The sequence below is a fragment of the Thermoascus crustaceus genome, assembly GCF_041956765.1.
Source record: "Thermoascus crustaceus strain CBS 181.67 unplaced genomic scaffold VTN00scaffold_2, whole genome shotgun sequence".
Lineage (NCBI taxonomy): Eukaryota > Fungi > Ascomycota > Eurotiomycetes > Eurotiales > Thermoascaceae > Thermoascus > Thermoascus crustaceus.
The window spans coordinates 114,128-128,056 of NW_027192528.1; the positions used below are offsets into that span (position 1 = coordinate 114,128).

Consider the following 13,929-nt stretch of genomic DNA (forward strand, 5'->3'; position numbering starts at 1 on the left):
ATGCCGTATCTCTTCCTGTTACATGTCAACATAAAACTGAAAGGTCTACAAAGAAGTGGCATATCTGAGCGCTTGGGCGCTCCACAGGACAGCCCAACGTGCATATAGCCCATCGATCTTCAGGTGATGGCATCATGCATCACGCAGCTGCCGAGGCCAGCCGGCAGTACTATGCTTTTTAAACAGCCCCAGGTCAGTTCGCAGCAGATTGCCAAGATGGCCCACCAGATCATGCAGCCAGTCCTTTGTCACCTTCTGCGTCTCCTAAGAAGTATGAGATATATCCGTCCCATGCATGCTATCTCCAAGCAAGCTGGCATGATACCCCAAAACACTTCTAGTGGTCGATGCACGTTTCGTGTTCAACAACCCCATCATGTTCTCGCTATGGACATATTAGAATCGATCGACCGCATCACAAGTGGATACAAGGTGAGTTTGCTATGGCAACACGATAAAGATGCAACGCGATCACTTCTACCACGGTATCACGTCATGCTTGACCACCACCCGCTCAGGAGCTACAACTGCAACAGCATCCCCGTTGGCGGTGCAAGTCACCAGCCCAAACGAGTCCTCATCGTCCGTCGAATTCAATCGACGGAACCTGTTGTGAGAACCGAGCTCATGGTTCCCACCGCCATCAGCCTGGGAAGTGTTTGTACTCCGGATCCCCCCCTTATGGAGCCGCCTTGCGCCAGAGAAACTTTGCCAACGGCTGGTCTGCTAGCAGACAGGCGCCAAAGAGATAAACATCCGTCTCGACGGTCGTCCATATTATGAGTTCTGCACCGGACCAGGTGTAGTCCGTAAACGCATCAGTTTTGTAGAACTTAACGAAGCGAATAGTTGAGAAGATGAGGCCCCTATTGCCGTTTAATATAGAGCTGAGCCAAGAATAGAGCAACGGGAGAGGGAGAGCGAGAGGGAGAGCGAGAGGGAGAGCGAGAGGGAGAGCGAGAGGGAGAGCGAGAGGGAGAGCGAGAGGGAGCCTTACACACTACCTAGAAAAAAGGTGACCAAGAGTCCCACCTTCATGCGCGTCGAGATATACAGTCCCAGGACAGGCCGGGTTGGCAGAACTAGCATAACTAGGTCGGTCATGATGTTGCTAAAACCAGACCAGCGGTACCACGCATTGACGTTGAAGCAGTGCCCATTGGCAGCCCCCATCCAGAGGAGCTTGAGAGGCACGCACGAGACGAATCCGCTGATGGAGCAGCCGATCCAGTTAGCAATAATGATAGCTGCGCTGCCGTAGCAGAGCACACGGCAGATCCGGTCCGTCGTGAAGCCAGACAAGTAGAGACTCAGGATGACCAGCTTGGACGGCACGACACTGGCCATGTAGATGAGGGGCAGGACCAGTGCATAGTTGGGGCTGATGAAAGCATTTTCGGGTCGATTTGCTCAACCCGGCCCATATGAAGGCCAGTCCCACCACAGCGCACATCGTCTATGTGAAAAGGATTCCATCAGCCCATTTGCATGGTCGTCGTTGGTTTGCTAGACACGTACCGATGACGCACCCGATGAAGAGAATACACAATATATAGGCCGCGACCACAAGCCCGTCATCCAAACGCCAGCAAACGTGCCCTAATTATCTTGAGACAAATTGCAATGCCACAGCAAGGGTATCCAGAACAATGGAGAAAATACAGAGCCCGTAGATGGTCGGTTGGAGGTTCTCTTCGAGGTATTCGGGTGAAGGGTTGTCAAGAAACATCGCCATAGCAATATCTATACCAGGAGCGCAGAACAAGATGGGCAGTAGCAAGGAAGAGGCATTCATTCCGCCCCAATGGATATAAATGGTTGAAACCACTTTCATGCTGATGCCGATTGCTACATGAATTACTCTGTAGCCCCTGCCTCTCTGTAGCATATTAGATCCAAAATTGAGATGAGATGACTGCTGCTCTCCTGCCCCGCAAGAACGTACCAAACTGGTCTGCAGAGAGTCTCTATTCCTGGTCGTCTTATTGACAGGAACATGGTCATTGGAGGCTCTATATTCCTCATATTCAGGACATGTAGGGGTCGGTTATAATAGCAATCCGATGGTGGCACAATGTGGCACAATTTCCAGTTATGCCATGGCGTCCTGGAGGCTCTTATAGATTCTGTGTTCTCCCAACCCCGTTGTTCCCTGTGTGGTTGATGGATGTTAGGTCGGGGTCTTGTCTCTGCGCCACAGGCAAGAATGACACATAAGCAGCTTTAATGTCCCTATCCCAACTCGAATGCCCGATAGTCATCCGTCACTGGTTAAGACCCGCGAGGGGATGCAGCGATGTAGCACCGGTCGAAATAGGTCAGGAGAGATGCGTGATGACCAACTGGGGGTGGTGACCCCATGCAGTGTTGGCAATCTGTTTCTCATCCAGGTCATTGGGGAATGGCCAATAAGTATGCGAAATTGATCATCAAAAAGTCCAGCAGTGGGCAGAGAAGGAACAGGAAAAGAAGCGGCAGAGTGGAGAGCAGATGGGCTGGAGCTGAGCGGGTAGATGACGGAGATTGTCAAGCTGCCCAAGGAGGTGAGTTAACAGATCAGTCATAGTGCTAATCCTGAAATACAACAGCATAACTGGAATATTTGAATCTTCTCAATAAAATCTCTTCATAAGATTGGAAATATCTCTTTTTTTTATGACTGGGAGGGCATGCTGTTGAAAGCACTGCCTGCACTCATCCGCCCTCGCGACTATATGATGAAAGAACGAGCAGTGCAGAGCTCTGCAGCAGGTTGACAATGACTGGTATGAATAATGGATCGTATTTCAATTTCGTTATTTGAGCCTGTTGTTCGCTCTTTGCTAATTTCAAACCTGGAGCTCGTTGCGCTGAAGTAGCTCTCATACCTGCCCGGAATAATCCGACCGAAGGCACCGAAGTGACTAGAGTAAGCATGTTGGCCAGTGTCTCATCTTTTGCTTCTGTAGTCACTGTGTTCTCAAGACAATACAGTGGTCTTGTGAGCGAGATGCCATTTATAGCAACATAGCGGGGTTTGAAACAGGCCTATGCCCTCTATCCCTGACAGCGCCGTCAAGAACCATCACCCCCGGTGGTTCAGAGTCATAAGGCTGATGGAAAGACCACTTGGTAAGCTTCTATCTCCTGATTAGATATGCCATGCTGATCATAATTCAGCTAACGCAGGCTCTCATCCTGAAGGCCGTTGTGATTCCTCTGCTTATCGGCCATGGATTTAGGCGACCATCAGGGATCATGCAGATTTTTGATAGCACGGAGTGCCCCTGAATCCTGGCTAACCAGACCATGCCACACCTCCAGTCCTGACCGCTTACCGTGATGTTTCAGAGGCGGATACCTACATTAAATTAGGTACCCTCTATGGTGCAAAGCGCTCATAATCGTTACATAGCCGCATTACCGCTGGGCGCCTTGTTGATATACCCATCGTTCTTACGGAGACCGCCTCCAGCTGGTCAATCGCTTACTTGCAAGAAGATGATAACGGTACCAACAGTTTCTGGCCCTTGGCTTGAACGCTTGTTCCCCTGAATACTACCTCTTTCAAGCCAAGCTTTTCTTACTAGCTGGGATGTCACGGATCATTGGCCCCTCGACCAGCATGTTGCCCTTAGATGTAGCGTCTTATCGCAATTTCCAAGTTTTCCCCAAGACTGGGAGTCCTCCAGTGATCTCCATAAGTAAGGCGGTTTTCCTGCAGCTCATGTCCCCGCTCTAATTTTGCTGATCTCCCGTATGTACATGTACTACCATACAGTCTAATATTGGGTGGATTCCTTCACCCACAACGATCATGATGTCGCTCTCAACCAGACCAGCTAGTCTGTGCCTGCTCCTCCTTGCCACGGCTGGGTCGACAGCCGCATGGAATGCAACCGACTATCATGACACGACCATCAGCGTGTGGAATCCCGAAACCAACGCGTACCAGCCGACTGATTTCGAGCTCAACGTCGGTGTGGTATATGGTTCAGAACGGATCCCCAGCTCCCCCAAAGTCACGGATCTGCAGTACACCGTTTCGGAGGATATCTGGCTCGCTGATGCGCAGGGTACGTAGTTACACTATGTTGATTGCTACCGTTTGAGCACCGCTGAACAACGGAGCACTGTGTATAGGTTATTCAATCTGTACGGCACCGTATCCGCTCTGCGCGTTAGCCTTTACCGGAGGTATTGGCAATGATAGCCTGATTGCACAGATGCAGGGCGACACTGGCGACTGCGCGACGGCTTTCAGCCCTACCTGCATTGGAGATCTCAAGGCAGCGCTGGGAAACGCGATCCTGGACCAGGCCAAAACAAATCGCACAGACAGGGAGATGTGCAGGGCCCTCAGCAGTGAGATTGTCATTCCACGGTCGTGCGGAGGGATCTCTTCGGTCCTAAACGAGTCGATCTCAGAAGGTACGAACGACGACCTATATTGATATATGTCCATACCTTTGCTTGGACGCATGCTAATGTCTGTAGCTCTCCTCGAACAATCCTCCTTCTGCGGCGTCCACGGCTCGCAACCGTTCCCCGTAAAATCAGTCAGCGGTGACGCAGCACACCTAGGCACAGTGCTAGGCGCATACGACAAGTTCATCGTGAGCTTCACGCCAGTTCTGTTGATCGCGTTTGGTGGCCCCAATGGCACCCAAGTCGTGGCAGATAATCCGGGAGAAACGCGCAGCTTGACGTGCGTGCGGCCGCGCAACGTGGCGAAGGGAGCTCGACATCCCGGCGGCGCGAGTATCAGCTCTCGCGTATCTAGTGCGCTTGTTGGAGGAACTGTTGCTTTGGGGGTTCTGTTCTTGCTGTTTTGATCTAGAAGGTATGAAAAGGTGCTTATGCTCAGTATAATGCTTCGGACATAGGTAAGCATACTAACTGTATTAATGGATGCAGCTTCCACGGGCGCTTTGAAGGTCATCTTATTTCATCGAGAATAATGACAGTAGTAATGATAATTTAAATCCCTTACATGTCCAGCTACGACAGTCACTTCCGATATATATATATATATATATATATTTCCCCAGCCGCGTTCGATGCTATGACTAGAAGGGAACAGGAACACAAAGCGACAGAAATGGCTCGATTGGAACTGAACCTGCAATCGACATGTTGCTTATGTCTAGTGTTGACATCTTGTCCGAGGGTTTTGGAGAAAAGAGCTAAACCGGCGCAGCAAAAAATAGAAACGGCCCCAACAGTCGCCCTGCTATCTATCTACTGTGTACTAACAATCTTTTCTGCAATAATTCTACTTGGTGAATTTCAGCTAACAAGTACCATTCTACCTAGCTGCCAAGCGATGTGTATCTAGAAACCAGGTGAGAGTGCACTCGTGTTCGCAGTATTACTTTGATTGACCAATTCTTCTGCTAATCAGGACTACAGTATTAGCAAGTCCTTGTTATCTCGGAAAACCCCTGACAGGTGCATAAATTCATTAACGGCTTGCGCTGTGCATACATAGCAATAAACTGACCGTATAATACCTCTGTGTAGGAGAAAAGGACAGCATTTCTCTGGATGCGATCGGGTATCCGGGGTAGGGCTAACCCTAGCCGCCTCAAGCACCAAAACACCACGACTTTCGACGTCTGCTCTCTGGAGATCTTCCTCCTCAGCACGCCTATTTTCGTCCTTTATTCTGGTCTCTGCGTACCACGCTGCGCTCACACAGTCACATATATCGCGTTGTTCATACAACTCATCGCCAACGGGACCCCGAGGGTCGATAACGGAGTGGAACGAGATCGTCGCCGCCTTCTCCAATCCCAAGGCAGCATGAGCGAAGCCCCTTGTTTTGGCGGCTTTGGGCGCCTCCACTCTGCCAGGAGAGAGGAGAGGCGACTTGAGTGAGGCTCCGACGCCTCCAATCGATGTGGCCAACGACCTTTTTGTTCTTGATGATGGCTCCGAAAAACGGCAGTCGAGTTCAGCTACGCCACACACAGGCTTCGGTCGTTGCCCTATAAAGAGCATCATCCCCAGCACCGGGTCCGCACCGTTGACGACCGGTCATACCGCCGCAGCGTTTAGTCGACTCTTAGCACAACTGACACGGGCCGGCCCAACGGTTTTGCAGACGTCAGTCCAGATCGTGGGTAGGTGGACCCTGCCCAGGCAAGGGGGGTAGTTGAGCTCCATCAGCATAGAGCACCAGCTAAAAACCGGGATGAGATCTCTGCGAGCTTCTCCGAGATCTCATCCCCAAAAACCCCGTCGTCCTGTTGGCCATGAGCGCCATGAGCATAACGCCTGGCAGATGAAATCTGGCCCTAGACTCCTCGAACCTGCACGCCGCTGAGATCATCTCCCGCCCAGTAGCGCGCCGCCCATCTTTCCATGGTCTTGGACATGGTGCTAAATCCGGATCCCACGGCTGCCGGGGAGGGCCAGGAACTCAAAGACGCCGTAGCAAAAACGTTCCCCGTCGAGCCGCCCACGAAGAGGCCTGCCAACCGCCAACCACGGTCCTGCAGAGTGTGTCGCCTGCGCAAGGTCAAGGTGCGTTCGACCGCGCAGATATCGACCAGAAGTACGACGATGAGATGATCCCCGGACGCTGAGACAGAGATCCACAGTGCGATCGCGTGCAGCCGTGTCATGCTTGCTGCGCTCATGGCCATCCGTCAAAGTGTGTCTATGACCAGCCTATCTCGGACGATGAGTGCCAGCCGATCAGCCAGTCGGAGGAGATCCGGAAGCTGAGGGCCGAGATCAAGGAGCTGCGGGCCCGGATAGACAGGCAAGGTAAGACGGATCCTCTGTACAATCGTCATCACTGTGCCTGCATATTGTTATCAGTGCGCCGGGCTTATGCACGGTATATCTAGGATACCGCCCCCAAAATCAGGATCGACTGCTCCAGTTGGAGCGTCTCTTCGACTCCATCCGGTCTGCACCGCTGGACGTCGTTGATGACATCGTATCGCGCATCCGAGCGGCGCACGGCTCTACAGGGAGGCGAGCACTACCCTCAGTTGGGAAGAGGGAGTCACCAGGCAAGTATTCTTGTTCCCTGTTCGGGCCGTGCTAGTTTCTGATGCGGATCGGATACGTACAGATTACGATGAAACCGACTCGAAGGGCAGATCTGCATCCCCGCAAAACATACATTTGGCCCTGCGTCCTAGGACTCCCGCTGCAGAGAGCGCCTTTGACGACCCCAGCTACGGCTACAATTTTAACGGTGGCCCGCTAGATTGGAAGTCTGAGTGGCAGCTGTTTACAGATGGTGACCATGACTTCTCATGTGGCCCGCTATCCCGATTCAATTCGCAGCGTCCCGCCCTCGATATTTTTATAGAACGGTTTGTCGACGTTTTTAGCCCCCAGGTCGACATAAATGACGGGCGGGCCGGGGCCATTCGGGCCGCCGCCGACATCCGGATGTTCTCTCCCCAGATCTCAGATGCCTTCGAGGCCGTATCGGTCACATTCTTTGGCCGCTCCATCCAGGACAAGCGGATCGAGGTGTCAGGTTTCCGGCTGTACCCGAAGGTCCTGCGATCACTGCAGGCGGCTCTGATGGACCCGGAGCGCAGCCGTGCCGAATCGACGCTCGTGATAGTGACCTTGCTGATGGCCTTTGAGGTGAGCGGAGGCAGATTCCTGTGATGAAGCTGACTAACTGATAGTGAAACTGACAGAGCATCGAACGGACGACCCCTGGATCCATCGCTGCCCATGTTATGGGGGCGATGAAGTTGCTGGAGCACCGTGGGCCGGAGAACCATATGTACGGCGTGGAGCATCTATTGTTCACTGAGCTGCGGCCGTACTGGGTATGTGGTGTTTACCGTTGTTTCTTGCTCTCCCATTTCTTTTGCTCTGCTTCCTGTTTCTTGATAGTTGTGCTGACCAGCTCAGGTTGGAGCCGCATTGGTCACCCGAACCCCGTCATTCTTTGCCCAGGAGGAATGGAAAACGATCCCCTGGTCCGCGGGCACGACGCCCAAAGATATCATGCACCACTTGCTCGACCTTGTGGTCGAGATCCCAGAGCTGCTGGCCCAGTACGACGAGTTCCAGGCGGCCCAAGAGTCATCCGTGTTGGGTGCAGGCGAGATGACAGCCAAGCAGACGATGCTCTGGAACGGCGTGGCCGACCTCACCTACCGGTTCCTCCAGTGGAAGAAGGCCTGGGTGGACAACTATCCCAACGGGGCACCCCGCGAGGTGGACTCGCAGGGCGACGATTCCTTCCCCGTGTTTCGCTGCCGCGACCTCCGGACCATGCAGATCATCCAGCCCAGGACGATCGTCTATCCAGACCTGCGCCTGGCGCAAACCATGTGCTTCTACTATGCCACGCGACTGATTCTCTCGTCGGTGGACACGCGCCCGAAAGGCGCGGTAACTCCGGCGGAGCAGTACATGCTGGCATGTAACATCTGCCGTAGTTTAGAGTATTACCTTCGCAACTCGCCCGGTAATATGATCAACCGGCTGGCGCTTGCGGTCCGCGTCGCATGGGAGGCACTGCCTGAGAACGGCGTGGAGCGGGAGTTCATGATGGAGATGTTCCGCCTCGTTGAGAAGCGCCACTCCCTAGGGCTGTGGGGGTCTGGCATGCCAGATATCTCACCGCGGTCAGGCTCGCCGCCTCGAGGAGACTCTCCCCCGCACCAGTAGCGCATTGACAGGTGGATAATTCTCCGATTAATCATATATGAATATTATGGAGCCGTTCCATGTCTCCAAGTCACCTGGTGGACAGGGACCGCTTGATGGACATGTGGATTCCATGATGGGCAGATGTGCCCACATGACCATGACAACGACAGTAACGACACTAATCATAACTTCAGTATGGGCTGCAGGTTCAAAGATTAGCAGACTACAGCAACAATTTTTTAGACTCGTCTAGAGTGAGAGCATTGCATCAGATGAATCGGAAAACACGCCTCTAGGACACTCCATGGACCATCTGGTATCTTGCACCTTAACATCCTACGAGCGCCGCATCGATCTGACTCCTGAGCTCTGCAATCTCAGCGGCGCCTTCGGATCCAATTAGCAGATCTCAGGCTAGACGATATCTGGAATAGGGATCTGCAAGCTGCTCCCCGCAACTGCCCTAGCGGCACGCTATATGGACCAAACTCTTCTATGGCTCCACGCCCATTCCTCTCTTAGGTGCTCCTTGTGAAGCTTCAATAGTCACTTAGCCTCAGGCTCTCAGCCGCGTGGTCCGTGCGGATCTTTTTAAGATCGAGAACTCTGCAAGGAATCCGCGATGCTGTACAATACTCCATACATATAGGCAAACACCTGCTCCCTTTCTGGCCCCAGGTGAAGCAGACTTTCTGTGTCCTGGCCCTGGTTCCGGCCGTCACGATGAGGTTCTTCACATTTTTTCCCTCGTTCCTCCTCACCCTCTCCTGTGCTCGGCAGCGCGTCTGCGTTCTCTCAGAATGACTTCTCCTGCCGCAGTGACGCCCATCCCAACCCTGTCGTCCTGCTCCACGGCCTCGGCGCTCACTGGTACGATTATATGCTCGGCTTCTACGCGTACCTCAAGTACTACGGCTACTGCACCTTCGCGATCGACTACGGTGCTTACCCAGGCCTCCTCCCTAATGGTGGACTGAAACCCATTAACGAGTCGGCCGTAGAGATCGCGGCCTTCATCCGCGAGGTACAAAGCAAAACTGGCGCCAGCAAAGTCGACCTGGTCGGCCACTCGGAGGGCGTATTCCAGGCGCTATACGTGCCCAAATTCGAGGGCGTCGCGCCGCTCGTCGACAAAGTCGTTGCCATCTCACCGCCCACGCGAGGCATAAAGCCCACCGGCCTCTACAAACTCGCAACCGGCCACTGCAACCTGACCGGAGCGATAGGCGACACGAACCGGGACCCTTTCTGCTCCAAGGCCTGGAACGACCTGGCCACCAATGGCACCGCGGTGCGGCGCCTGAACGACGGCCAGCCGATCGCGCAGCCTGGCAACCAGGTGACGGTGCTCGTCTCGCGCGACGACCAGATCATCGTACCGTCCGAGACGGCGTTTGTGCGGGAGCCGGGCGTGTGGAACGTCTACATCCAGGACTTTTGCGAAATTGACCCTGCCAGGCACGCCGCCCCTTCGTACGATCTGAACGCGTGGAACATTGTCCGCAATGCGCTCGACTCGCAGCACGACAGGCCGTTTCCATGCGTCGTTGGGTTGCCACTGCGGGCATGACTTCCATGATGTGAGCTATCTACGATGGTTTCGGGTGTTAATATTTAATGTGTATATACGTATATGTTGTATGTGTCATAGATATAATCTAGTGTATGTATATACATCAGCCGGTAATAATAACAGTACTGCAACCGGAATCTTAACTTGCAAAGAAACTCACAGGACAGGATCGGGACCATAAAATGCACATAAACTGAGAAGCTGGACTCCAATACACAGAGATCATTAATCAGTCCACGGTATGATCATTTAACTGTCTACCCAGATTGGTAAATACTGTTGTTCCAACCTGGAAGAGAACCACAAACCTACAAGAGTAGAGAGATAGATACCTGACAGATAGATAGCTATATATCCAATCTCATACCCCCTTATCCATATACTGATCTTTGTCCGTTAAGTGAAGTACTGTACTTTACTCGTGGTATGCATGCACCGTATTAATTTCATCTCCATCTCATCTTCTCATGTCATGTTTCTTAGCTGTGCTATGTTGTATAATATATATATCCCTATGCTCATGCAATGAAACCTACCCACATACCCCATTTCCCTACTCTACTCTACAGTCCACAGATAGAATTTTTTCATCGATGTATACAGAGAGATAGATAGATATGGATGTGGGTCGTATGACGGATAGAAAGACACTTAAGACACTTAGATGTGAAATAGAATATATAGATTCAAATAGTATGTACAGTGTACAGTACAGTACAGTACAATATAAAGGCTCCTCAGGAGCAGTGACCGTACGTACACTGCATCACAATTCCGATACGATGCATGAAGCGAATCAAAGCGAAAGATGAGTAGACATTACATATCCTCTACAGATGTAAAACTTGGAAAATCAAGGGAATACTCTCAGTTCAATTCAGTTTGAGGGGGGGCGTATCGGGCATAATATATGGACGTAAGAAGCTACATACATACATACAAAAAAAGGAAAGCGAATTCCTCCATGCTGAATACACATTACAGCATATACCGGAATCCCTTCTGCAACCGTCTCGCGGCAGCGATATCGATGCCCTCGAGCTCGGCCGTCTTTCTCAGCTTGCGTATCTCCTTCTCCGTCAGCGTGATGTCCTCGTTCTCCAGGCGCTCCAGCTGACGGTTCTGGTGCTGCAGGAGCAGGCGGAGCGTGATGGCGCAGATGGCGGCGAGGACCTGCAGCGCGATGCACACGCCCATGGCGGTGCGGTAGTACGGCGTCTCCTGGTCGCGGTAGGTGTAAGGGGTCCAGATACTGGCGGAGTTGCCGATGGAGTTGATGAAGGCGTAAGCGACGGCGCGTTTGGCGGGCGGGCGGGGGATGGCGTTGGCGATCCACGAGTACAAGGTGCCGTTCATGGTGAAGACGAAGATCATGAGGAAGAAGGAGAAGTAGCGCGGACCGAAGCTGGAGGTGGTCATGAAGACGATGAAGCCGACGATGGTGATGGGGATCGGGTACGTAAAGAACCAGAAGCGGTTGCCGAACCGGTCGGAGAAGTGCGAGTGGATCAGGCTCCAGACGACCATGAAAATGTACGGCGGCGCCACCAGCAGCAGGGAGACGATCTCGCTGTAGCCCAGCGTCTTGGTCAGCGTGGGGAAGTAATTCTGGAAGCCGCTGGCTCCCGTGATGGCCATGTAGGCGATGGCCAGAATATACGTCTTCGCGTCGGTGAAGGCCAGCTTCATCCCCCGGACCTGGCTCATGCCACCGGCTTCGTCGACATCAGCCTCAGCAGCATCGATGGCGAGCCGGCGGTTTGCTATCTGCTTCATCTCGGGCGACAGCAGCCGCCAAGTATCCGGAAAGTCGGGTAGCACGAAGCAGATGACCAGCCCGATGGCGCAGGTAATGGCACCCTCAATGATGTACAGCCACTGCCACGCCGAAATTCCGCGGTGGCCTGCCAGCCCATTGAGAATACCGGCAGCAATAAGGTTACCGAATGCGCCGCTGAGCAGCGAGCCCGCGTAGAAGATACTCATCCGGAGAGCCAGCTCCTTCTTTGTGTACCACTTGGACAGGTAGAACAGAACACCGGCGAAGAAAGGTGCCTCTGCAGAAAATGTCAGCTGGCCGAAAGAAACCATCATATGACTCTAGCATACATACCGACGAGACCTAGGATAAAACGACATGCAACGATTCCACCATAGCTCTTGACCTGGCTCGTCAGCGCGGAGACCAGCCCCCAGGCGCAGACGAAGAAGCCTAAGTATAAAGATGGCCGGCCGACGTAGTTGAGAAGCATGTTGGACGGGACCTGCATGAGGATATAGGCAACAAACAGGATCGACAGGCCGGTCTGATAATCCGAGTCCGACAGCGAGAGGTCCTCCTCCAGACCCTGCAGACGGGCCGCTGCGTAGTTGTTTCTAGGTTCGTCAGCAAGGAATAGGTGATGTCTGGGAGAGGCGAGAACAGACGCGGCATGGCACGTACCGGTCAATGTAGTTCATTAGGTAGACCAGGATCACCAGCGGCATAATTAGCGCATCGATGCGTATGCGCAGCTTCCTCTCGAGGACTTTCTCCTCCTCCGTCAGCGCTACGATCTGCACAACTTCCTCGTGCGCCAGCTCCGCCTTGTCCCCCATCGCCTCAGTGTCCTTGATGAAGAGCTCGCCACCCGCCATGGTGAATAGATTGGTGCAGAAAGAAACAGGAGAAACGGGGTGAGTAGTGCTTCCTCGAATCCGGGGCCCCGGGATGGCATCTCTTTTATGTTCCTCCACACGGTCCTGGGGTAGGGGCCGGCGGGATTTCCTGGTGCGACCCGCAGGTGGCCAATGCTGATCTGGTGTTTTGATGCTGCTTTTGAATCTTACCTACCGCCCAAGTTCTTTCGACAAGCAGAAAGTGCTTACGCAGCCCCTAAAACTGATTAACAGCCCTTTTGACCCTGGAAAAGAGACTCTTATTAGTTTATAGACAGAAATATTCAGTCTATGAAGACTTATTTCTTGAAAAGCTGGTTAACTTGGTATCAGATATAGAAGGCGGTAAAGATGGTCCGTGGTGATTCTCAAAGGCAGCATCAAGACCAAAGTCACTAAATCCCTCTAAATCACCACGGAATTCCACCGATCCCTACCACAGTACTTCTCCAGATGATCTCCGTGCTCTTTCCACGAGAAGTCTTGCGGGGTATCGCGGAAACCAGCAGCCAATGTCGGCAAAGTGAGACATCAAACTCCGCCGAGTCCATGCTGTTTCTGTGAGTGATCGTTCAGGGTAAAAGGCTAAAGCGCCGCGGGATCGACTATGATTCGAGTGATTTGATTCCCTGGGCGGCTGAGCGTCGGTGGATGGGCCCGTATTCCTCACTCTGTCCATTCCGCGCGAGGTCGCGACCCCAGCTTCTCCCCGGGAATCTCCCCGTGTGCGCTTTGATGCCGTCATACTTTCCGAGCTTGGTATAATCTTGTCTGTTGATCTTCCCTTTCCGGAGCAAGTCCGATGCCGTTGTGAATGCCGCGGTCCGTCCTGGAGTTGTTGGGGGGGGAGGGGGGGATCAGCTTGATATTCTGGCCTCGGCAGTGTGACCGCCTCGCGAATCCCCGTCTTGGGTAGCATTGGGTGGACCAGGAGATGACTGCAGGCTGCCGTGAAGGTCTGTAGAGCTTCTAGCAGAAATCGCGCCTTTCTCTACAAACCAGTGGAGGAGCCGCTTTCATGGGAACACGTTTCGAAAAGCAGATCAGGCGCCACTCGCACATTCGCCGGCCATGGACCC

The 13,929-nt window shown here is 53.0% G+C and overlaps 5 protein-coding genes across 5 annotated transcripts; 3 read left to right on the top strand and 2 right to left on the bottom strand.

Moving 5' to 3' along the window:
- Positions 1-477: 477 nt before the first annotated feature.
- VTN00DRAFT_3542 (uncharacterized protein) lies at positions 478-1,795 on the bottom strand (the record flags this gene model as incomplete). Its single annotated transcript, XM_069429871.1, has 4 exons — positions 478-648; positions 1,033-1,381; positions 1,530-1,599; positions 1,663-1,795. The coding sequence occupies 4 exons, from the start codon at positions 1,793-1,795 to the stop codon at positions 478-480; spliced, it is 723 nt and encodes a 240-aa protein (XP_069289063.1).
- A 2,001-nt stretch (positions 1,796-3,796) lies between these two features.
- On the top strand, positions 3,797-4,814 carry VTN00DRAFT_3543 (uncharacterized protein; the record flags this gene model as incomplete). The annotated part of the gene is made up of 3 exons (XM_069429872.1): positions 3,797-4,055; positions 4,123-4,410; positions 4,477-4,814. 3 exons carry the CDS (start codon positions 3,797-3,799, stop codon positions 4,812-4,814), a joined length of 885 nt encoding a protein of 294 aa, XP_069289064.1.
- Positions 4,815-6,345: 1,531 nt separating this feature from the next.
- Positions 6,346-8,637, top strand: VTN00DRAFT_3544 (uncharacterized protein; the record flags this gene model as incomplete). Its single annotated transcript, XM_069429873.1, has 5 exons — positions 6,346-6,507; positions 6,585-6,753; positions 7,067-7,596; positions 7,653-7,787; positions 7,873-8,637. 5 exons carry the CDS (start codon positions 6,346-6,348, stop codon positions 8,635-8,637), a joined length of 1,761 nt encoding a protein of 586 aa, XP_069289065.1.
- Positions 8,638-9,342: 705 nt separating this feature from the next.
- On the top strand, positions 9,343-10,189 carry VTN00DRAFT_3545 (uncharacterized protein; the record flags this gene model as incomplete). Its single annotated transcript, XM_069429874.1, has 2 exons — positions 9,343-9,347; positions 9,400-10,189. 2 exons carry the CDS (start codon positions 9,343-9,345, stop codon positions 10,187-10,189), a joined length of 795 nt encoding a protein of 264 aa, XP_069289066.1.
- Positions 10,190-11,170: 981 nt separating this feature from the next.
- VTN00DRAFT_3546 (uncharacterized protein) lies at positions 11,171-12,829 on the bottom strand (the record flags this gene model as incomplete). Its single annotated transcript, XM_069429875.1, has 3 exons — positions 11,171-12,249; positions 12,306-12,568; positions 12,636-12,829. 3 exons carry the CDS (start codon positions 12,827-12,829, stop codon positions 11,171-11,173), a joined length of 1,536 nt encoding a protein of 511 aa, XP_069289067.1.
- Between the last annotated feature and the right edge of the window lie 1,100 nt (positions 12,830-13,929).